Source organism: Cetorhinus maximus, chromosome 10 (genome assembly GCF_964194155.1).
Source record: "Cetorhinus maximus chromosome 10, sCetMax3.hap1.1, whole genome shotgun sequence".
Taxonomy (NCBI): Eukaryota; Metazoa; Chordata; class Chondrichthyes; order Lamniformes; family Cetorhinidae; genus Cetorhinus; species Cetorhinus maximus.
In genome coordinates, this window is record NC_135888.1 from 22,388,838 (window position 1) to 22,414,627 (window position 25,790).

At 43.3% G+C, this 25,790-nt stretch overlaps 1 protein-coding gene across 1 annotated transcript in view; it reads left to right on the top strand.

Annotated features, from left to right (window-relative positions):
• The window catches only part of fam78ab (family with sequence similarity 78 member Ab), a 35,591-nt gene extending 10,847 nt beyond the window's left edge, over positions 1–24,744 (top strand). The window contains exon 2 of the mRNA XM_078550142.1: positions 21,991–24,744. Within this exon, the coding sequence (XP_078406268.1) occupies positions 21,991–22,531 (541 nt within the window). The 3' untranslated portion in view covers positions 22,532–24,744. The remainder of the gene's footprint in view (positions 1–21,990) is intronic.
• The last annotated feature ends 1,046 nt before the right edge of the window (positions 24,745–25,790 follow it).

Genomic DNA, 25,790 nt, shown 5'->3' on the forward strand with positions numbered 1-25,790 from the left:
CAATCTGCACCATCGCACATTATCTTGCAGACTTCCTGGAAAGTCTCGAAGTTTGAGGATCCCGGTTTGAGAACCAGTGATGTAGGAAACACAGCAGCCAAATTGCACACAGCAAACTCCCACAAACAACATGATAATGACCAGATAATCTGTTTTCTGTGATGTTGATTGAGGTGTAAATATTGGCCAGGACACTGGGGAGAACTCCCCAGCTCCTCTTTGAGATAGCGGCCATGAGGTCTTTTACGTCCACTTGAAAGGACTTGATTTAATGTTTCAGCTGAAAGATGACACCTCAGACAATGCAGCACTCCCTCTGGGAGCACTGGGAGTGTCAGCCTTGATTTGCTTGCTTAAGTTTTTTTGAGTGGGACTTACCTACAACTTTGACTCAGAGGTATGATTGCTACCCATTGAGCCATGCCTGACAGACATGATAAGAATATAAAATAACTATGAAAAGAGAATTTTGTGCATTCAAGAGAGTGTAATAGAGAGCAGGAATTATGCCAAAGCAAACAAAGCAAGTTATGAGGAAATTTTGAAGCTTTATCACTGGGAAGGTGATGGGTAGCTCAATGAGGGCTGTAAGTCACTGTGCAATAAGGCAAGTCCACATTTTACATAGCACAAACAGCAGGAATGTCATCGATTTAGGTTAGTGAATTTTTTGGATTGATCTACCATTGGAACGTAGAAACAGAAGTAGGCCATTCTGCCCCTCAGGCCTGTTCTTCCATTTGATTAGGCCTACAAAAATCTATCAATCACAGTCTTGAAAATGTCAATATTTAACCAGCTTAGGCAGTGAGATGTGAAGGGAGTACAAAATGAATTGGGCTGTTTGGGTATGAGAAGAATGAGTTAGGTGGGCTCAATGGCCTTTTCTCGTCCATTGATATTTTTTCTCATGTTTTAATGAGTTCTGACCAATAACCACGCAGATTTGCATAGACTGTACCAGCAGTGAAACAGGCCATTCAGCCTATCTGGTCCATGCTCCACTCAGGCCTCCGTACAGCCCTCGTCATCAACATATTCTTCTATTTCTTTCTCCCTCATTGAAACATATAGAATCATAGAAAGCTGCAGCCAGAAAGAGGCCATTTGGCCCATCATGCCCGTGCCACTCATTTGTAGAGCAATCCAATTAGTCACATTTCCCTGCTCTTTCCTCAAAATCCTGCAAATTTTACATCTTTTGAAGTATTTATCCCATCCCCTTTTGAAGGTTACTATGTTTATCCAGCTTCCCCTTAAATGCCCCGTGCTATTCCCTTCAACTACTCCTTGTGGTAGCCAGTTCCACATTCTTACCACTCTCTGGGTAAAGAAATTTCTTCTGGATTCACTATTGAATTTATTAACCTTGCCTAGTGCTAGTTACTGGCTGGTCTTGGATTCTATCAGGTCCTCAATGATCTGCAAGGTTACAAGTGCAATTGCTTAGCATCCCTGACAGTTAGGGTTGCTAACTTTCCTGGATTGGTCTGAAGTCTCCAGGAATTGAAGATCAATCTTCAGGACACCGCTGTGTGCAACAACTGGAGAAAAATCAGAGGGACATTAAAAAAGATTGGGTTTTTTTTGTCATTTTCTTTGAGCTTTTCTCTTTACCAGATATAAAAACATTGAAAATGAGAGAAAAGGGCTGTTTGGCTGACAGTCAGGCATCATCCAATTGGGTAATGAGTCGTTTTGCTTTCCAATTGGTGTAGGAAGGTAGTGAGTCACAAGGGTGGATGTGTTGGCCAACTAATGGTTGGAGAGTAGGGGCAAGTCATGTGATGAAACCTCCAGGAATATATTTAATCACAGCTGGTGACCCTACTGAGAGCTCCCTGCCTCTTTGTTAGTAATGGAAGGTGAAGTATATTTTAAGTTAAGCACACATGCATCTTAATAGCAAATTGGCAAGGAAACACTAAAGTCCTTTCTAATCAAGTTTTCTGTAAGCCTCTGAGGTAAGGACATTAATACTGAATGCAAATCAAATGTTCTTAACCCCCTCTAAAGTAAAATAACATTGCACTTTTGGCCTGTATTTTGCAAACTAATTTTCTAGGAGATGAAGCCTGTATTGAAATGCTCACAGTTTGGTGTTACTTAGGGAGGTTAAATGGGAGGAGATAAAACTGCCCTTGAAACCTCTGTGCCAGCCGAGTGAATCAAATATAAAACTGCACTGAATGTAAAATAATGTAGATAAGGGTCAAGCAAGATAACAATCCTAATTTATCTGACATCTAGCTTGAATCCCATACTAGGAAGATGGCAGATTTGATCCCTGCCTAACTAGGTTGAGTGAGGGACTGGAAGGTTACCAGCACCCAGGTGCCATAGCAACAGGAGTAGGCCATTCAGCCTCTTGGGCCTGCTCTGTACCTCAGCTCCATTTTAGCCACCTGTGCTCTATATTTCGTGACGCCCTCACCATACAAAAATCTTCTTGATCTCGGACTTGAAGCTGCGGTTGACCTAGAACCTTCTGGGGAAGAGAGTTTCAGTTCCCTTTCTATGAAGAAATGTTTCCTGATTTCCCTCCCAAATGGCCTGGTAATAATTTTAAGACTATGTGCCCTCATTCTGGCTTCCCCACACCTAGAGGAAATAGTTTCGCTGCATCCGCCGTACTGAATCCTTTCAACATTTTAAACACCTCTAGAATTGGGAAAGGGGCAAGAATAAACATGACTAAAAAAACAAGATTGATGTAATAGATATAGAGTAAACTCTCTCCATATGAGGTGATGAATACTGACATTTATACCACATGTAGATACCTATCTTTCATAGGATATGCTACTTGTGTAGATACAAAAAAGACTTGCATTTACATAGCGCCTTTCATGACCACCATACGTCTCAAAATGCTTCACAGCCAATGGAAGTACATTTTGAAGTGTTGTAATGTGGGAAACATGGCAGCCAATTTACGCACAGCAAGCTCCCACACAAACAGCACAAATAAATATTACCTCCAGGACACCGGGGAGAACTCCCCTGCTCATCTTCAAAATAGTTCCATGGGATCTTTTACATCCACCCGAACAGGCAGATAGGACCTTGGTTTAACGTCTCATTTCAAAGACAGCACCTCCGACAATGCAGCACTAGTACTGCGCTGGAGTGTCAGCCTTGATTTTTGCACTCAAACCCTGGAGTGGGACTTAAACCCAGAACCATGTGACTCAGAGGTGAGAGTGCTGCCAATTGAGCCATGGCTGACACACCAGTCAAGCTCAACTCACAAAGATATTTCACCAGCAGTAATGCTCACACTATCAAATCTCACAATGCTGGGTGGGTCTACTCTGACCCCATCTGGCCCCAGTTTCACTCAACCTAACACCTTGCAGCTCCAGGCCCCAGAGGACTGGGGTGTGTGTTGGTTCCACCTTAGCCCAGAATTTGGCTGGAGTATTTGAGGGTTAGCTCAGTCCGGGTCAGAGCCATGAATGGTTCCAAAGTGCAGTATTATTGGGGTTCTCAGCTCGCCACACTTCTCCATGACAATCTCAAAGAATTCCTCATCCTTTCAGGAAAGCCAGTCCACCTCTGATTGGGAACAAAAGGCTTGGACAACCTTAAGAGAGACAGCCATTCAATTTCAGCATTACTTTATCATTGTCTATAGTGAACATTCTATTTTAAATTATATTTCTTGTAATCAGAATGATCCAAATGATGGTCGAAAATAAGGATGACACCAGATTGACTAAAATCATGATTCAGGGATTGTAAACCATTCCGGCGTTGTGCCCTAGAGAAAGAATATGGCATCATCTAAACCATAGAACTAAAATTGAAGCTTTAAAACTCAATCTTGTGCAAAGATTGACGTGTACAGAACAGACAAGTGGAAAAGGATAAAACCCTTGGACTTTCATTGTAATGTAACATTATTATTAACAACACACCAAAGTGCTCAGGACTAGATACAACTAAATAATTTATATCCTCCCACCCCTCCCCCAATACTGAAAAAAACAGACCATGCCCTGTGTTAATTTTATCTCAAGCTGGTTTGTGAAGTATGAGACGAGACACTAATACTTTCTTGATAATTGGTTTATTTACAGAATGCAGCATTACCTGTGTCTCAACAGTCTCTCTTTATAAGTGCTTTAGGTACTTAATTAAACAATGCCCTTCACCTGTGTATCTTCATGCTATAATTAACACCTCATTAATACCCTGGATACTCTGCTGCCCATAACCTAACTAGCGCTTTCGGTTCTGGGATTTTGAGATCCTCGTTGACATGAGAACTAAGTGGCGGAAGAAGCGTATGCGCAGGCTGAAGTGTAAAAGACGAAAGATGAGGCAGAGGTCCAGGTGAACAACTGCTGAAACTCTTTCCAGTTATCAACAGTCACAGATTGCAACTCTTTCAAGTACAATCACAGTTCTTGTTTTCCGGGAGTGGGACATGAACCCACAACCCTCTGATTCAAAGGCGAGGGTGCTATGAACTGAGCCACAGCTGACACCTCAGAACAACTGCTGAAGATGCAGTACTGATCAGTCTTTGTTGAATCTTACATGGCAAATGGACTCTGCGCTTCTGTTTATACATCTTTTTCTAAGACCAACAATTTAGAGGCACTTCAGATGCTGGTCATGAGAAGATCTTGTACATTGGTCTGTTGTGGTACTGTGCCTTCATGTACAGTAGTTGCAAAATAAAATGTGAAAACTCAAAAAAAAAATAACCTAACTAGCACTGTCCCATTCACCCATTACCCTCTGTACTACACTGGCTCCCTGCCTAGTGATGCTAGGAATTTAAAATTCGTAGGGTGTTCAAATCCCTCCCTATTCTCTGTCACCTCTTCCAGCACTACAACCCTCCAAAATCTCTGCGCTCCTCCAATTCTGACCTCTTGAGCATCCACCCTCCCCCCCCGCCCCTGATTTTAATTGTGCCACCACTGCCAGCTGTACATACAGCTGTTGAGGTCATGAACTCTGGAATTCCCTCCCTAAATCTCTTTTCCCTCCTTTAAGGCTCTCCTTAAAAACTACTTCTTTGATCAAGCTTTCAAGTCATCTATCCTAATATCTTTTTGTGTCTCATTGTCAGATTTTGTCTGATTTATGCCCCTGTGAAGTGCCTTGGGATGTTTTACTTCATTTAAGGTGCTATATAAATAGATAGTTGTGATAATAATGCCTGAAGCATAATCACTCACCATTCAGCTGGTTACCATTGTCACTGCTGGTGGTAAGCAGGTTAGCAAGCAATGACTACCCCACCAATAGAATGTGAACATCTCCTCATCACCCAGGTAACCATACTTCCTTTGATGTCACACAACAGTCTCATTATGACAATATAAAGTATCAGTTTCCATAGCAAAGTTGCAACAGTGAAAGGGAAATGAATGGACAGATATATAGAATCATAGAATCTATGGCACTGAAGGAGGCCTTTAGGCCCATCATGTCTGTACCAGCTGACAAAGAGCTATCCAGCCTAATCCCCACTTTCCAGCTCTCGGGTCCCACAGTTGGGGCACTTGAAGTACTTATCCAAGTACTCCTTAATTATAATGAGGGCTTCTGCCTCTGCTGAACATTTATTATCCTGGCAAAAAGAAAGACTTGCATTTCTAATGAGCCTTTTGTCACCTTAAGCCCATCCCAAAGTATTTTACAGCCAATGAAATAGCAAATTGGCATAGGGACGGGAAAATAAGGGAAGTGAACGCGTGGCTAAAGGAGTGGTGCGGGAAAGTGGGGTTCCATTTCGTGGGGCACTGGCATCAGTATTGGAACAGGAGGGATCTGTACCGTTGGGACGGTCTCCACCTGAACCCAGCTGGGACCAATGTTCTTGCGAAAAGGGTAAATAGGGTGGTCAACAGGACTTTAAACTAGAAAGTGGTGGGGGGGGAGGGAAGGGTAAAACTCCAAGAAGTATGATTAATGGGAAACAAAGCAGCAGGTTAGTTTGTTGGGGGATGGATTCAACTTCATGGAAAAACTGAAAAGAAAGGAGAGCCCAGGAGAGGCTATTAAAGTCTCCAGAACACAAAATAGGACAGAGTGTTTGGAAAGGGCTAGGAATCTAACTTCAAGCACATCAGATAAAGGGACGACAATGAGAAAGGGGACGGGAAATACAGGACTGAAGGTGTTGTATTTGAATGCACGCAGTATACGAAATAAGGTAAATGAGCTTGTGGCGCAGATTGAAATTGGCAGGTATGATGTGGTGTGCATCACGGAGACATGGCTGCAAGGGGATCAGAACTGAGAGCTAAATATACAAGGATATACATCCTATTGAAAAGATAGGCAGGTTGGCAGAGGGGGTGGAGTTGCTTTGTTAGTAAGAAATGACGTAGGGTCAGATGATGTAGAATCTGTGTGGGTACATTTGAGGAACCACAAAGGTAAAAAAACCATAATGAGAGTTATGTACCGGCTTCCGAACAGTAGTCAGGATGTGGGGCACAAGATACACTAGGAGATAGAAAAGGCGTGTAAGAAAGGCAAGGTTACAGTGTCATGGGGGATTTCAATATGCAGGTAGACTGGGAAAATCAGGTTGGTAGTGGATCCCAAGAAAAGGAATTTGTGAAATGTCTACGAGATGGCTTTTTGGAGCAGCTTGTGGTGGAGCCCACTAGGGAACAGGCAATTCTAGATTTAGTGATGTGTAATGAGGCAGATTTGATAAGGGAGCTTAAGGTGAAGGAACCCTTAGGAGGAAGTGACCATAATATGATAGAATTTACCCTGCAATTTGAGAGGAAAACGCTGGAATCAGATGTAACGGTATTACAATTGAATAAAGGCAACTACAGAGGCATGAGGGAGGAGCTGGCCAGAATTGACTGGGAGATGAGCCTAGCAGGAAAGACAGTGGAACAGCAATGGCAGGAGTTTCTGGGAGTAATTTGGGAGACACAGCAAAAATTTTAATCCCTAGGAAGAAGAAGCATACTAAAGGGAGGACAAGGCAACCATGGCTGACGAGGGAAGTCAGGGACAGCATAAAAGCTAAAGAGAAAGTATATAATGCGGCGAAGAGCAGTGGGAAACCAGGATTGGGAAGCCTACAAAGACCAACAGAGGACAACTAAAAAAGAAATAAGGAGGGAGAAGATTAAATATGAGGGTAAACTAGCCAGTAATATAAAAAAAGATTGCAAGAGTTTTTTTTAGATATATAAAGGGTAAGAGAGAGGCAAAAGTGGACATTGAGCTGCTGGAAAATGATGCTGGAGTAGTAGTAGTGGGGAAAAAAATGGCGGAGGAACTGAATAGGTACTTTGCGTCAGTCTTCACGGTGGAAGACACGAGTAACATCCCCAAAGTTCAAGAGAGTCGGGGGGCAGAGGTGAGTATGGTGGCCATTACCAAGGAGAAGGTGCTAGGAAAACTGAAAGGTCTGAAGGTGGATAAATAACCTGGACCAGATGGATTACACCCCAGAGTTCTGAAGGAGATAGCTGAAGAGATAGTGGAGGCGTTAGTGGTGATCTTTCAGGAATCACTGGAGTCAGGGAGGGTCCCAGAGGACTGGAAAATCGCTAATGTAACTCCCCTGTTTAAGAAGGGAGTGAGGCAAAAGACGGGAAATTACAGGCCGATTAGCCTGACCTCGGTCGTTGGTAAGATTTTAGAGTCCATTATTAAGGATGAGATTTCAGAATACTTGGAAGTGCATGGTAAAATAGGGCAAAGTCAGCACGGTTTCATCAAGGGGAGATCATGCCTGACAAATCTGTTAGAATTCTTTGAGGAGGTAATGAGTAGGTTAGACAAAGGAGAGCCAATGGATGTTATCTACTTGGAATTCCAGAAGGCCTTTGACAAGGTGCCGCACAGGAGGCTGCTCAGTAAGATAAGAGCCCATGGTGTTAGAGGCAAGGTACTAGCATGGATAGAAGATTGGCTGTCTGGCAGGAGGCAGAGAGTGGGGATAAGGGGGTCCTTCTCAGGATGGCGGCCGGTGACTAGTGGAGTTCCGCAGGGGTCAGTGTTGGGACCACAACTTTTCACTTTATACATTAATGATCTAGATGAAGGAACTGAGGGCATCCTGGCTAAGTTTGCAGATGATACCAAGATAGATGGAGGGACAGGTAGAATTGAGGAGGCGGGGAGGCTGCAGAAGGATTTGGACAGGTTAGGAGAATGGGCAAAGAAATGGCAGATGGAATTCAACGTGGGGAAGTGTGAGGTCATGCACTTTGGTAGGAAGAATAGAGGCATAGACTATTTTCTAAATGGGGAGAGAATTCAGAAATCTGGAGTGCAAAGGGACTTGGGAGTCCTAGTCCAGGATTCTCTTAAGGTTAACTTGCAGGTTGAGTCGGTAGTTAGGAAGGCAAATGCAATGTTGGCATTTATTTCGAGAGGACTAGAATATAAAAGCAGGGTTGTGCTGCTGAGGCTTAATAAGGCTCTGGTCAGACCACATTTAGAATATTGTGAGCAATTTTGGGCCCCGTATCTCAGGAAGGATGTTCTGGCCCTGGAGAGGGTCCAGAGGTTCACGAGAATGATCCCAGGAATGAAAGGCTTAACATATGAGGAACATTTGAGGACTCTGGGCCTATACTCGATGGAGTTTAGAAGGATGAGGGGGGATCTGATTGAAACTTACAGAATACTGAAAGGCCTGGATAGAGTGGACGTGGGGAAGATGTTTCCATTAGTAGGAGAGTCTAGGACCCGAGGGCACAGCCTCAGAGTAAAGGGAAGACCTTTCAGAACAGAGATGAGGAGAAACTTCTTTAGCCAGAGAGTGGTGAATCTATGGAATTCATTGCCACAGAAGGCTGTGGAGGCCAGGTCATTGAGTGTATTTAAGACCGAGATAGATGGGTTCTTGATTGGTAAGGGGATTAAAGGTTACGGGGAGAAGGCGGGAGAATGGGGTTGAGAAACTTATCAGCCATGATTGAATGGCGGAGCAGACTCGATGGGCCGAATGGCCTAATTTCTGCTCCTTTTTCTTATGGTCTTATGTTTTTGAAGTGTAGTCACTGTTGTAATACAGGAAATGTGGTGGCCATTTTGCGCACAGCAAGGTCCCACAGACAGCAAGGAGATGATGGTTTCTCAATGATGTTGATTGAGGGATAAATTTTGGCCTGCATACACATTGTTAAACACTTCGGTTAGAGCCATGTAATTGAGAGGTGGGCGTAGCCTTCTCCCTATCCTATAATTTGACTAGTTGGGAAGAAAACATTTATATTAGATTATGAGAAGAATTTTTTTTTTTAACTCAGCGAGTTCATGACCTGGAAAGCACTGACTGAAAAGTCAGTTGAAGCAGGTTCAATCGTGATTTTCAAAACGGAATTGGATAAGTTCCTGAAAAACTGAAAAGGTTATAGGGTAATGAACAGTTGGGAGTGTGGGACTCTAATTGGATAGCTCTTTCAAAGAGCTGGCATGGATACAGTGGGCTGAATGGCCTCCTCTCATGCTCTATGAATCTATGCGAATGTTTCCATGTGGTCTAAAAAATGGGAATCATGGAACACAGATCATTCCCCACTTGACACGAATGAATTGACCAAATCTCTGACTTTGCTTCCATAAACTTGAAGTCATCCAAAGCTTTGCTGCCCGTGTCTTAAATCTCACCAAACCCCATTCCTCCGTCACCCCTGTGCTCGCTGATCTGCACTGGCACCGGGTCAAGCAGTGTCTCAATTTTAAAATTCTTCATCCTTGTTTCCAAATCTCTCCATGGCCCTCCCTCTCTCTGAAACCTCCTCCAACCCCACAAACCTCTGAGATATCTCTGCTCCTCTAATTCTGGTTTCTCGTGCGTTCCCAATTTTAATTGCTCCACCATTGGTGGCCATTCCTTCAGCTGCCTTGGCCCCAAGCTCTAGAACTCCCTCCCTTCATCTCACCGCCTCTGTACGTCATTTTATGCCTTTCAGACACTTCTTAAACCTAACATTTTGACCAAGTTGTCATTGGTCTCTTTCTAAGCAACATATTGATACTGGAATGGAAGTACTCAAAAGCAGGAACATTCTATACACATAGGAAGGTCCTTGTATGTTCAGCAAGTGAAAGAAAGATCAAAATTGTATTCATATGTCTTTAAATTGACTCCACAGATTTGAGCTCGTAATCCAAGCTGACACTCCCAGCACAGAACGGAGGGTGTGCTACACTGGGGGAGATGCTATCATTCATATGAAGTGTCAAGCTGAGGACGTCCCAAAGTGCTTTACAGCCAATGAAGTGCTATTTGAAATATAGTCACTGTTGTAACGTAGGAAGTGCAGCAGACAATTTGCGCACAGCAAGCTCCCACAAACAGCAATGGGGAATCTGTTTTATTGATGTTGTTTGAGGGATAATGTTGGCCAAGATAGAAGGAAGCACTTCCTGTTCTTCGAAATAGTGGCTGCAAGATCGTTTACATCCACCTCAGATGGCAGGCAGTGTCTCCGAGGGAAATGCTGGCCCAGGTTTCTTGCTCAAAATCTGTAGAGGGGCTTTAACTTTGACTCAGATGCAAAAATGGAATCCATTGAGCCACAGATTACATAGGATTACATCGGATATGCGGGACAGAAACAGACCATTTCGGTATTTATGCTCCACTCAAGCCTCCTCTCATCTAAATCTACCATTGTAATCCTCTATTCACTTCTCCCACATGTGTTTGTCTAGATTCCCCTTAAATGCATCTATAAATTTTCACTTCAACCACTCCTTGTGGTAGTGAGTTCCACATGCTTACCACTCTTTGGGTGAAGAAGTTTCTCCTGAATTCCGTGTTGGGTTTCTTCATGATTATCTTAGGAACATAGGAGCAGGAGTAGGCCACTCAGCCCCCAAGCCTGCTCCGCCATTCAATAAGATCATGGCTGATCTGATTGTAACCTTCCGCCTACTCCCGAAAACCTTTCACCCTCTTGTTAATCAAGAATCTATTTACCTCTGCCTTAAAGATATTCAAAGACCCTTCTTCCATCGCCTCTTGAGGAAGAGAGTTCCAAAGACTCACGACCCTCAGAAAATATTTCTCCTCGACTCTGTCTTAAATGAGTGACCCTCTATTTTTAAACCATGACCCCTAGTTCTAGATTCTCCCATAGAGGAAACATCCTCTATGTCACTGGCGTTTAGAAATCTGTCAATCTCTACTTCAAACATACTCAATGACTGAGCTTCCACAGCCCTGGAATTAATAGTCTGATGATAACCACAAAACCATTGCCGATTGTCGTAAATACCCATCTGGTTCACTAATGCCCTTTAGGGAAGGAAATCTGCTGTCCTTGTCTGGTCTGGCCTATATGTGACTCCAGACCCACAGCAATGTGGTTGACTCTGGAATGCCCTCTTAACAAGGGCAATTTGGGATGGGCAATAAATGCTGGCCAACCAACCGACACCCACATCCCATGAACGAATTTTTAAAAAAACAGGGGAAACATTTCACCTGCATCTACACCGTCTTTAAGTATTTTGTAGGTTTCAATGAGATCGCCTCTCATTCTTTGAAACTCTAGAGAATACAGGCCCAGTTTCCGTAATCTCTCTTCATAGGACAGTCCCGCCATCCTGGGAACAAGTCTGGTGAACCTTGGTTGTACTCCCTCTAAGGTAATAATGTCTTCCCTAAGGTAAAGGGACCAAAACTGCACACAGTACTCCAGGTGCGGTCTAATCAAGCTTCTATACAATTGAAGCAAGACTTCGCTACTCCTTTACTCAAATCCTCTTGCGATAAAGGCTAACATACCATTAGCCTTCCTAATTGCCGGCTGCACCTGCATGTTAGCTTTCAGTGACTTATTGACGAGGACACACAGGTTCCTTTGTACATCTACACTTTCTAATCTCTTACCATTTAGGAAATACACTGCACATCTGTTCTTCCTACCAAAGTGGATAATCTCACATTGTTCCACATTATATTCCATCTGCCATGTTGTTGCCCACTCACTAAGTCTGTCCAAATCCTTTTGCAGATGCTTTGCATCTTCCTCATAACACACGTTCCCACTTAGCTTTGTGTTATCCGCGAACTTGCAAATATCACATTTGGTCCCTATATTCAAATCATTGATATATATTGTGGATAGCTGGGGCCCAAGTACTGATCCCTGCGGTACCCCACCAGTCACAGCCTGCCAACGTGAGAATCACCCGTTTATTCCTACTCTCTGTTTTCTGCCTGTTAACCGATCCTTAATCCATGCCAGTACATTACCTCCTATCCCATGTGCTTTTATTTTGCTAATCAACCTCCTGTGGGGAACTTTCTGGAAGTCCAAGTATACTACGTCCACCAACTCCCCTTCATCAATTCTTTTTTTAATTCATTCGCGGGATGTGGGCTTCGCTGGCTGGGCCAGCATTTAATTGCCAATCCCTAGTTGCCCTTGAGAAGGTGGTGGTGAGCTGCCATCTTGAACTGCTAATTTTTGGAGGATGTTACTAACAATTCTGTTAGTAATATCCTCAAAAAACTTCAACAAGCTCGTCAAACATGATTGCCCATTCATAAATCCATGTTGACTATGTCCAATCAGATCATTATTATCCAAGTGTCCATTTATCACATCCTTTATAATAGATTCTAGCATTTTCCCTACTTCTGATGTGAGGCTAACAGGTCTGTAGTTCCCTATTTTCTCTCTCCCTTCCTTCTTAAATAGTGGGATGACATTTGCTATCTTCCAATCTGCAAAAACCATTCCAGAATCTATAGAATTTTGGAAGATGATCACCAATGCATCCACTATCTCCATAGCAACCTCTTTCAACACTCTGGGATGTAGATCATCAGGTTCTGGGGACTCCCTTCAGTCCCATTAATTTCTCCAAAACAACATTTTTACTAATACAAACTTCCTTCAATTCCTCATTCTCCCTAGTTCCTTGGATCTTTAATTCTGGGAGATTTCTTATATCTTCCTCAGTGAAGATAGACACAAAGGTTGGGATTTTCCGTGCTCGCTGGTGTCGGGTGTGTTCAGTGGCGTGAGCGGACAATATGGCGTGATTGGTTTCATGACGGTGTGAAACCAGTTTCGCGATCGTCCATTGATGGCGGGCCACGTTTCCTACCATTAGATGTCAGGAACCTCATCGTAATACATCAACATATCATTATGAAGCCAGCACACTGGACTCATCCCACCCAACCCCCCCCCCCCCCCCCCCCCCCCCCCCGGTAATCCACCCACGTCAGTTGGAAAACACACTGACGTGTTTCACAACAGCATATATAAGGCGTGCACTTGGCGAGCTGCACTTCACTCGAGGCTTCAAGGTTTGTTTGCCCACCTTGCTTCAGTCAGCACTCGCAGTGACCAGTGCCAGACTTCACAGACAGCACCACATCGCTTTTAGAGGGGCTCACAGGTAGGTCTCTAGCTACCAGGTCAGCCATATGTGGGTGGCTTTTCAATGGCTGCACGGCAAGGTCTTGCTTGGGGAAGGGAGAGAAATGGCCTCTGGCAAGGGAAGAGGCTGCAGAATGAGAGCCATACTAGGGAAGGGGGATATCCCAGGGTGAGTGTGGGGGCACATGTTGTTCTATGCATGTGGCCTCAAGATGGTGAGGGCTGAGGAGGCTGTCTCCAGAGGAGATGAGACCAGATGGACATGTGAGGGTATGTGTGTGAGAGAATGGGTGGTGATGTCCCTTGAGCTGGCAGTGAGTGAGATGCTAGTGAATGTGTGATGGGCTTGAGTGTGTGAGTTTAGAGTGATGAAATGGTTGCCATATCCTGGTTGCACAGATGAGACCATTCATCCTCTATCTGCATTGGATGGCCAACCTCTTCTGTGCAGCATTGGCACTGATCACCACTGCCATCGCCTACCAAGCTGGATTGGTGATGCCGCTGCCCGTCCTGCGGCCAGAGGACATGACGGCGGGCCTCCACGGCAACCAAATGGCATTCCAGCGACGCGTCATTAAACCTGGGGGCTGCAGTCTTTTTGCTTTTCCTGGACATCTTCCCTGCAGTAGTCATGGGCTGGAAGCACTGAGAGGTGTGCGTGTGGCTAGACTTTAAATATGGCGCCCGGCGTGATGAAGTGGCGAGGTGACAGGAGGTGACGGCATGGCGGGCGAATGAGAGCCCGCCCACCATGGAAACGGCGTGTTTCCCAGGAATGCATAAGTAATGCGGCGGGTTTGGGACGATACGGGGTGAAAACCCACCATCGTGGCCGGCAGGTAAAATGTGGTTTTACCCACCTGCTACCACACTTAGTGCGAATCCGGGACGATTCCGCCCAAAGTAATTATTTAGCTTCTCTGCCATTTCTCTATTCCTCATTATAAACTCTCCTGACTCTGCCTATAATGGACCCATACTTGTCTTAGCCAAACGTTACCTTTTTATGTACCTGTAGCAGCTTTTACAGTCCGTTTTTATGTTTTTTGCTGGTTTAGGTTCATATTCTGTTCTCCCTCTCTTTATCAGTTTCTTCGTCCTCCTTTGCTGTATTCTAAAATCCCCCCCCAATCCTCAGGTTTACTATTATTTCTGGCAACTTTATAGGCCTTTTCTTTTACTCTTACACGTACTATAACTTCCTTTGTTAGCCAAGGTTGACTGACTTTTCTTTTTGGGGTTTTGTGCCTTGAAGAAATGTATAATTGCTGTAATCTATGTAATAATTCTTTAAAGACTATCCATTGCCTATGTACCGACATACCTTTTAATATATTTTCCCAATCCACCTCAGCCAATTTGCCCCTCATACCTTCATAATTTCCTTTGTTCAAATTTAACACCCCGGCTTCAGAGAACCGCCTCACTTTCAAACATAATGTAAAATTCTGTCATATTATGGTCGCTCATTCCTAAAGGTTTCTTTACAACAAGGTTATTGATTAGCCCTTTCTCGTTGCATAATACTAGATATAAAACAACCTGTTCTCTAGTCGGTTCCTCGACACATTGCTCTAGAAAATCATCCCTAACACACTTCAGAAACTCGTCCTCCACAGCATTACTGCTGATTAGGTTTACCCAGTCTATATGCAGATTGAAGTCACCCATGATTACTGTATTACTCATGCTACATGCTTCTCTAATCTCCTGATTAATACATGCCCCACACTACCACTCCTGTTTTGTGGCCTATAAACAACTCCTACCAATGTTTGTTGCCCACCTCATATTGACGGCCTCTAGTCAAGCTCTTCCCCACAAGAGGAAACATTCTGTATAATTTTTGAAGATTTCTATTGGGTCACCCCCTCAGCCTTTTTTCAAGAGAAGAGACCCAGCCTGTCAATCCTTTCCTGATATGTATACCCACACATTTCTGGTATCATCCTTATAAATATTCGCTGAACCCTTTCCAGTGTCTCTATTGCCTTTTTTAATATGGCGACCAGAACTGAGGTCTAACTAAGATCATCCGTGTTGAACTTCATTTGCCCATTCTGTAAGTTTATTCAAGTCCCCCTGTAGTTTGTTGCAGTGCTCCTCAGTATTGGCTATTACCCCCACCCCCCGACAATTTGGTATCACCTGCAAATTTAGAAATTGCGTTTGTGAATCCAAAGTACAAACCTTTAATATAAATTATGAACAGCAGCACTGATGCTTGTGGAACAGCACTCCCACTTACTACCACTCTGAATAACTACCCTTTATGGCCACTCTCTGTTTCCTGTCTTGAAGCCAACGAATAATTCATTTTGCCGCTTGTCCTGACTCCACATTCTCTAACATTCACTAGTCCACTATGGGGCACGTTATCAAAAGACTTTTGAAAACGATCTCATACGTTCATTACCTCAATGCCAGTGATCCCAGCATGAGGTGTCGAAACATCTAAAGCCCCAGCAGACTTCACTCAAGTGGTGAGCTGGCCAATTTAAATGGTCTTCCGCTTGACTGTGCTCGCTGCTGCACATGGATTGGAATGCACCGAAATAAAGGTGAACCAAATCCAGATTCCATTCAATCTTAAGATATGACTCCATAAAATTGTGCAACTTAATTTGAGATAGCCAACCTTCTCAGAGTTCAGTCTACTTTCTAGAAGCCCCGTTGAAATTGAAACGATGCTAAAGGACTAAAAATAGCCAGGGCAGAGCTAAAGCTGCTGCCTCTCCACAAGTTCAATTCTTAATACGTTAAAGGATTGACTGCCCTTTTCCAACCCCTGGTCAAATGTTGCATAAATATTGATAAATCCTGCATCAAAACAAGTGCTATGACTAATGTAAAGTTACACAATACAAGGCAGACAAGATATCCAACATATCAGGTGCTTTTCCTGGAGAGGAGTCCTTTTTGATAGAAGGCAGTCACTCTCATCACGTCTGGAATTCTGTTTATATGTGTTAGGAGAAAGGCAGTAATGAGGATCACTGAAGTCCCCTGGCAGCATCAGATGTCAGGAATACTGTCGCCTGACTTATTAACTTGCCTTACATTTTCCAAGGTGTTGCTTTCTCTGTCAGCTGTGGCTCAGTGGTAGCACTCAGCTTCGAGTCAGAAGGTTGTGGGTTCAAGTCCCCATTCCAGAGACTTGAGCACAAAGATCCAGGCTGGCGATCCCAGTGCAGTACTGAGCGAGTGCTGCACCATCAAAAGTGCTGTCTTTTGGGTGAGATGTTAAACTGAGGCTCCATCTGTCCTCTCAGGTAGATATGAAAGATCCCATGGTGCTTTTCAAAGAAGAGCAGGGGAGTTCTCCCTGGTGTCCTGGTGCCAATGTGTATCCCTCAATCAACATCACAAAAACAAATGATCTGGTCATTGTCATGTTGCTGTTTGTGGGATCTTGCTATGCACCAATTGGCTGCTGTGTTTCCTATAACAACTACACTCTGAAAAGTACTTCATTGGCTGAGAAGTGTTTGGGGTGCCGTGTGGTGGAAAGCACTACAGAAATGAGTGTCCTTTTTGGAGGGGGTAAGTGGCACTGGCCTTCAGGTTAGATTTGATGGGGAAGGCAGAATGGGGAATGTCTTGAAACATGTAATAATATTCATGGGAGGTGTCTCACTCTGAAAGGTTTGAATAGGGTTTATGCAGGATGAGCAAGATACATACACTACAGGACTAACTTATTAACATGCATTTCACAACAATGACTGGAGTGATGCTAGGCAGAACCTACATAATGTTGGTTCAATTAGATTCTGCATGTGTAACAGAGATAATTACGACCGCCTTTCAAGTGTGACACAACATTTCTGGAACACAGCCAATGTGAGCCTCTATTGTCACATGGCACTGAAGTAATATTTATTTAAATACATATCACCATCTGTGACTAGAAGGAAGCATGAAATGGCCAGGCCAGTGCAGCAACACCAAAAAATCTAATCAATTTCTTTAAAAGGCCTCACAATAAAATCAGCCAGTAACCTCGACTCAGGATGATTAAACTGCAAAATCAGCACAGGTTACCAGCTTTGTTATGAAGTCCTCTGTCCATATGTCAACATCACTTTGTATCGTCCCATGAGGGTTTAAGGTAATGCTAAACACATATGGCCAGTGGGCTAAAATGATTAGATAATCCATATAGTATAGAAATAGGCCATTTGGCCCAACTGCCCCATGCTTAACATCAGCCTCTTCCCACTCTACTTCATCTCACCCTATCAGCACATCCTTCTATTCCTTTCTCCCTCATGTCCTTATCTAGCTTTTTCTCCAATGCATCTGTGCTATTTGCTTCAACTACCACAAGTTCCACACTTGTACCGCTTTCCAGGTAAAGAAGTTGCTCCTGAATTCTCAGTCAGATGTACTAGTGACTATTTTATATTTATGGCCCCTAGTTTTGGGAGCGTAAATGGAGTTCTTGTGGCGCAGTGCATAGTATCCCCGCCTCTGAGCCAGAAGCTCCGGGTTTAAGTCCCAACCTAGGACTTGATGGCAAAGGGAGGTGCATTTAAAATGTGGTCAAACAGGTTGAGTATCAACCTGCAAATTCTTCCAACACACACCAATGGCAAGGGGTAAGAGTGGGAGAGATTCCTGGACAGTCATGTGATGGAAAGAGCGTTAGAACCTCTTCCATCACTATCCATAGCTCCAGGCTACATGTCTGTTGCCACAACAACTCGGACTCCCCAAGTGAATTATAACACAGCACCACAGAGAGCAGATCCAATCAACTCCAGTAATGCTACATTTTACAACACACTCTGCCTCTTGTATCATCTGTGCTACAAGCCACATTTGGACCAGGCTCATGACGCAGTTACTGCTGGATCTTTTATGCGGTTCGTGCATCAATAAATAAGGTGACGCTGTGTAGGGTGGTTCATGCTATTTCTGAACTATAACCCACCCAACCACATCCCATTTCATTCAACAAAGGGACTTTCACTCTCGTTACCTTCCTTTGTGAACTGCAGCTCATTTCTGAACAGGAGCTAATGAAAAGCAATCTTGATCCTCACAGTCAGAAAGAACAAGACACTAAAAAAAAACTGATGAAATGGTCATCAACTCAAAGGGTTAACTCTGTTTTTGTCTCCACAGATTTTGACTGAGGCTGAACATTTCCAACATTTTACTGTTTTTATTTCAGACTTCCAGCATCTGCACTATTTTGCTTTTGTTTTAGTCCAACATACCCATTTGATTCATGTGGAGGTTTGACCAACCTTGGCAGCAGGGGGAGGGGGAGGGAGTTCATGATGGGCTGGTCCTCCAAGGAAAGGCAGCTTGATGGGCCGAATGACTTTTCATCATTCCGTGCTTTGTGTTCCTGTGAATTGCTTCAAGAACTCAGGAGGCAGGTTGGCCAACAGTATGTGGTTTCTTCTTCTCTATTCTGTCCCCTATCATCATTATTCCACTTAAATATCCTAACACTCTTTGAACTTTCACACTTTCTATATGTATTCTAATGCTAAGAAACATACAATTTCCCTTCCTCCCAGTGTCATGGACACAATTCCCATTCCCAAACTCCCTGGGATCCACATCCCTGTAATTTTGATTTTATTCATTCATGGGATGTGGGTGCCGCTGGCTAGGCCAGCATTTATTGCCCATCCCTAATTGCCCTTGGGAAGGTGGTGGTGAGCTGCCTTCTTGAACCGCTGCAGTTCCTGTGATATATGTAGACCCACAGTGCTGTTGGGAAGGGAAAATTTGGAGCTTGATTGGCTGAAAACTTACTCCACATATTCGTTGAGCAAATTGAGCACTAGGACTGTAAAGCTTAAACTCACCCTATCATTTTAGCATACAGGTCAGACACAACAGCCTCTCTCCCAAATCAGTTATGTCGTTAGATGTCAGCTGTCACTCTGTGGGTAGCATTCTCACCTGAGTCATGAGTTCAAACCCCGCTCCAGGGTCTAGAGCACAAAACCCAGGCTGACACTGTAGTGCATTCTGAGGGAGTGCTGCACCGTTGGAGGTGCTGTCTTGATGAGTTGTTAAACCGAGGTCCTGTCTGTCCTCTCAGGTGCACTTTAAGGATCTCACAGCCACTATTTCGAACAGAGGAGGGGAATTCTCCCCGGTGTCCTGACCAATAACCTTAACCCACATCACTTAAAAAAATTTATCTGGGAATTTATCACACTACGACTTGTGGGATCTTGCTGTGCACAAATTGCTGTGTTTCTTAAGCTACAACAGTGACTATATTTCAGGCGTACTTCACTGGTTACGTGCTTTGGGATAGACCGAGGTGGTGAAAGGCTCTATATAAATGCAATTTTGATCCTTCCTTCATTCATTGGAACTGCCTAAGTAGCCCCATACATAATACACATCAAACACAAATGCACAGTTTGTAGACTAGTCGCCTATTGCAAGTAAATAGCAAGATTTATTGAAATCTGTCTGTTTGTGACTAATTACTAACTTGACTTTCAATTTTAAATTGGCTTGCTTAGTAATTAAAAAAAGCAAACACTTTATCTAATAACATGCAGAAAATCCATTAATGCATCAAAGCAAATTAAATTTCTGGTGAAAGTGCTCACTCGCCAGAACAACTCCCAATTCCTTCAACAGTCAATGGGAAAAGGACCAACAATGGAAAAGTAATACTCGTTGCAGCCGAACACCTATCGAATGGGAATAAAGAGAATCAGCTCAGTTTGGGTGCATTCAAACGTGGATGTTACAGATGTGCACCAGCACAGAGCAGGTCAGGACCATCAGGCACCGCATCGTTGCTGGAGTGCGGTGGGAGTGACACTTTGTCAGGGTTATAAAGACCCCTTGGGTTGGCAATGTGTGATTTGATAAATAGCCAAACATCGATTCAGACTCAAGGTATCAGAGAGGGACATGCCCCAGCCTCCATAGAAAATGCCAAAGAAGAATCCTTTTTTCCAATTCTTTTCCTAAGTTGAATCTTTGACAATTCAAAAACTTCCCCACCCCACCCACCCTTAAAAGAAAGTAGTTACATTTATATAACACCTTTCACAATCTCAGGGCATCCCAAAGCACTTTACAGCCAATTAAGTACTTTTAAAATGTAGTCACTGTTATAATATAGGAAACACAGCTGCAAATTTGCGCACAAGAAGCTTCCATAAACAGCAATGAGATAAATGACAAGACAATTTTTTTTTGTGACATTGGTTAAGGAATAAATACCAGTCCAGCAGGGTGAACTCCACTGTTGTTCTTTGAAAAAATGTCATGGGACATTTTGAACCAACAGAGAATTCCTCTATGTCTTTTTTATAATATGGAGGACAGCAGAACTGCACGCTATGTGTCAGGGTCACCTGGAATAGTCTACACGACTTGGGCCATGGCTTGCTATCCCTCTTGATCTTCCTTGGCCATTCTACCACCTTCTCCAAACCTTTGGAGAACAGGCATCCCGTGTTGAAACCCTTTGTGCTTTGCTCCTGTTCTACCTTACGGCAATGCCGCCTGGCCATGATTATATCCAGCCTCAGCCAGTCAGCAATACCATAAGCCACTGAACCCATATGAGCACATGCTTCCGTTTCATGCCTGCATAACTCTTTTCAGCAGTTTTCATAGAATATTACAGCACAGAATGAGGCCATTCGGCTCATCAAATCTGCACTGGCTCTTTTGAAGAGCAATCCGATTATTCCCATATTCTTGCAATTTTTTTCCCTTCAAGTATTTATCTGATTCCTTTTTGAAAGCCACTGCTAAATCTGTTTCCAGTTCTCTTTCAGGCAGTGCATTCCAAATCCAAACCACTTGTTGTGTAAAAAAGATTTCCTCATGTCGCTTCTAATTCTTTTGCCAATCACCTTAAATTTGTGTCCTCTGGTCATCAACCTTTTAGCTAATGTGGACAGATTCTCTTTGTTTATTCAACTGAGCCTTCATGATTGTAAACACCTTTATCAATCTCCTCTTAGCCTTCTCTAAGAAGGACCACCTCAGCTTCTCTAGTCTCCCCACATAACTGAAACCCCTCATCCCTGCAACCATTCTAGTAAGTCTCTTTTGTACTTTCTCCAACGCCTTCTCGTTAATCCTAAACTGCAGTGCCCAAATCAAACCCAATACTCCAGCTACAGTCAAACTAACGCTTTACATGGCAAACGGACACAACTTCAAACATACTTCCTTAAAACAATTTAGGATTTGACCACAATCCTTGAGGCAGGGTGTTGATCTCATATCATTTACATTGTTAAGGTTAAGTGAAACAGGTGATAGGTATTAATTGTCTTTGAGCACATATAAATAGGGGATAGCTGGGACACTGGGTTGAGTGGGAGGACAGCTGTGAGATTGAATGAGTCAATAAACTCTCTCAGTAAAGAAAAGCTCTGTGTCTTGGATTGGCTTCACCAACCAGCTTGGTTCCTGTTAACACAGGGGTGTTGCTTGTGCCTATGATGGGGGCTAGGAATAAGTCTGTTGGACAAGGTAGAGGTGCATAGAATCCCACTTAATCAATTTTAATATAACAAAGCAAATGGGCAAGGAGCTGACAGAAGATCAGTATTCATTAGTAGAGAAGTAAAAATTTTGTATGTGATGTAACTTTAATTTTGTTTCTTTTAAAACAAAAAAGGTCCAGTTGGGAACTGCCTGAGCTCAGAGAGGGAACCATTTCGGCAATAAGTGACTCTGATGGGGTTAATTACCCCTGGTATGGTAACACCACTGAAACCCACACTATAGTGGGGCCCACCAAAAGGGAGGTCCGTTTTACTGTCAGCATGAATGACAACTTCTATCCCAGCGTCACATGGGCTGTTCCTGTCAGCAAGTCCAACACTGCCGGACTCACCAGTATTACGAGAGACCAAAGTTTCACCACCTGGCTGGTGGCCTCCAATCAAGGGACAAGTGAGATCATCATCTTGCAAACCATCAAGTGGAGGATGAAGCTTCACATCGCCGTGGATCCCAAGGAAAAGCTGGGGAAGCGGGCTGTGCTGATGGATCCCATCGAGCAAGAGAATCCTCTGATCCTCAACAAGAACGAGCCCATTATGCCCAACGCACTGAAGAAACCTAACGCAAATGACGCTCAGGTGCTGATGTGGCGACCATATAACGGGAAACCCGAGGTGGTCATCCCTCCAAAGATCTGGCAACCGCAGCAATAGCTGGCGACGTGTTGATGCTCATGAGACACAACACAGGACTAGATTCTCAAACCAACACACGTGCACTAATCATGCAAGAAATACAACAGCTCTACCTTGAATCAAAATCGTTGTTTGGGGATCCGGGGGGGGACATCACTGTGCTGAACCTGATTTGTTAGCTGAACTAAAGGCCATAGCACTGTGGGATCATCTCATCTTAAAGACTTTTGGCTTGCCTTCTGCTCCCTCTGTTGAAGCATTGCACAATTCAAAGAAACTTTACTGAATGTTGGTCGAAACTGGAACGCACTTGCACATGAACAACTTCTGCAATTCTTTTGTTTTTAAAAAACTATCTCCTAGCCATGCTGCCTTAAGTTAGCGAAAGCATCTCATTGCAAATGTTTGCCTTAAAAAAAAAGGATCAAAGTATTTCATCATGACTATAGACTGAATGCTGTCACATTACAAGCTATAATATATGACTGTAAACCAACCTGCTCCATCTCCCAAATGTTGTTTTCTCATATATGAACCCAGATAGTTTTCATTATTATAAATGGGGAGGTCCCTAAAATGTGTTCTATGGGGAACTGACTTAATTAGGCCTAGTCTACTCATCATTACTTAAGACTTTGAATGAATGATGATAGTGGTTTCAAATAAATGGTCAACTCAGTCTAAGCAAAGCCGACCTCAGTTGTCCAAAATCCAGGTCCCTTGAGGACCACTTGTTCAGCTAGATGGTGGATTAGTGAGTTATTTTTCAATACTATGATTTAATTTCCATTTTGTTGGCTGTTGCAGCTTCAATGGTCCATGTTACAGCTGATACCTGTCAGGTAATGAGCTCAGCAATATGGATTTACAAGGTGAAGAATCTCCTCAAAGACTAGTGTCTCTGGGAAAGACTTGTCCATACCAAACAGGATGGTCATAATGTCAATTCTCCTACATGTTTATCACAGGGAATAGTGTGTGTATATGTGTATCCACGTAATTTTATGCTCCCCTCTCCACCTCCCAGTCATTACCATAGAATTCACAGCACAGGAGCAGGCCATTCAGTCCATCTGGACCATGCTGTTGTTTATACTCCTCACAAACCGCCTTCATTTTACATCATCAGCATATTCTTCTACTCCCTTGCTATCACTGTACCATCATCTCCTTTGGGGATATGTTGATGTAGTGGTAATGTCGCTGAACTAGTAATCCAGAGTCCCAGGCTAATTCTCTGGGCACATGGGTTCAAATTCCACCATGGCAGCTGGTGGAATTTAAATTCAATTAATAAAATTTGGAATTGAAAGCTAGTCTCAGTATGAAACTATCATTGATTGTTGTAAAAACCCACCTGGTTCTCTAATGTCCTTTAGGGAAGGAAATCTGCCATTCCAGATCCACAGCAATGTGGTTGACTCTTAACTGCCCTCTGTAATGGCCCAACAAGCCACTCAGTTCAAGAGCAGTTAGGGATGGGCAACAAATACTGGCCTTGCCAGCGACGCCTACATCCCATAAAAGAATATCCAGTCTCTCCTTTAATGTATCTATAATATTTGCCTCAATCACTGCTGGTGGTAGCGAATTCCACATTTTACTCCACTCTGGGTAAAGAAGTTTCTCCTGAATTTCCCATTTGATTTATTAATGATTTATTAATGGCCCCCAGTGGAAACATATTCTCTATGTCTATCTTCCCTTTTGAACCTCTTCATAAATTGTAAAGACCTCTTATTAGGTCACCACTCTCATACTGCACTGAGAAGAGGGTCTTCAGTGAAGGATTTTTAGCCAACATGTGCCACAGATAATGTGACAGGTGTAAAAAAAGGTTTTGAGGCATCAAGTTACAACAAGTCAGTCACAGGTAAGGTACCCAGGGCATTGTGTTTTGAAATAGTGGACTCCACTGTATCAGACTGTGTTGTTAATGATTCAGTGCATCAAGTTGCATGTCCCTGTGCCCCTCCCCTCTTGTTAGGCACCATGAATGAGAACAGTGTTAAGGGGGTTATCAAGCCTGCAATGTTATTTATTGATTTATGTGGCTGTAAAGTTTTTGCAAATGATTTAGAGCTTGGGGATGCTGCCATTACTGTGGCACACTGCAGCATTCACACCTGACACTTGAATCATAATGGGTCTGTTTTCATCTGAAGCTGTGAAAACTGCAAAAAAGAAAAAAAATGCTCTTTATAAAAGGTAATAAAAAAGTGAAAAATAAAAGTCTCTGGACTCTCACTAATTGTCACCATTTTTCCCACGTTGCATGGTCAGGATGAGTTTGAGGAGAAGGTGCAGCAATTACCCAAGCACAGCAATGGAGTCAGTTTTCCACAACAACAACTTGCATTTATGCAGCACCCTTAACATAGTAAAACGTCCCAAGGTGCAACACTGTAGCATGATCAAACTTAAACTGACACTAAGCCACAGAAGATATTGGATCAGGTGAGCAAAGGCTTGGTAAAAGTGGTGGGTTTTGAAAAGCTTCGTAAAGAAGGAGAGGTAGAGTGGGAGGTTGCTAGGGGTTCGTGAGTGATGAGTGAATGGCACTTGGTGCAAGTTAAGATATGGGCAGCAGGGCTTTAGATGAGCTCAGGTTTAAGGAGGGTAACAGGTGGAAGGCTGGGCCAGGAAAACATTGAAATAGTGACGCCTCTAGACAACAAAGGCACAGATGAGAGTCTCAGCAGCAAATCAGACCATTGGAGTTGGCCTTGCCTTTTAAGGTTTTTACATTCAAATTATACACTCCTTTCTTGTCTAAGCAACAAGCTTAACATTAGTTTTCAAATTCTAGTCCTCTTTTTATCCATGTACATAAACTGTCAATCAATCTGCCCCTCTCTCTCTTCCTAAACCAATAATGTAATTTGTGACCTTGAGCTGCTGTGGTTCAGTGGATAGCACTGTCACCTCTGAGTCAGAAGGCTGCGGGTTCAAACCCCAGTGCAGAGACAAGGACTACTAAAATTTAACGGCAGTACTGAGGGAGCGCTGCATAGCCGGAGGTGCCAATCTATGAAGATGATATTAACTCAAGACCCTACCTGCTTTTTTAGGTGGATGTTAATCCCATGGCACTATTTAAAGAGCAAAGTTCTCTAGTGTTCTCACCAACATTCCTTCATCAGGCAGTACCAGCAAAATCTGATTAGCTGTGTTTTTTTAACCTCTTGGCTGTTCATGGGATCTTGCTATGTGCAAAGTGCTTTCTGCATTACTGTTCATTCCTCTTTTAAAACTCTCCTTAAAACCTACCTCTTTG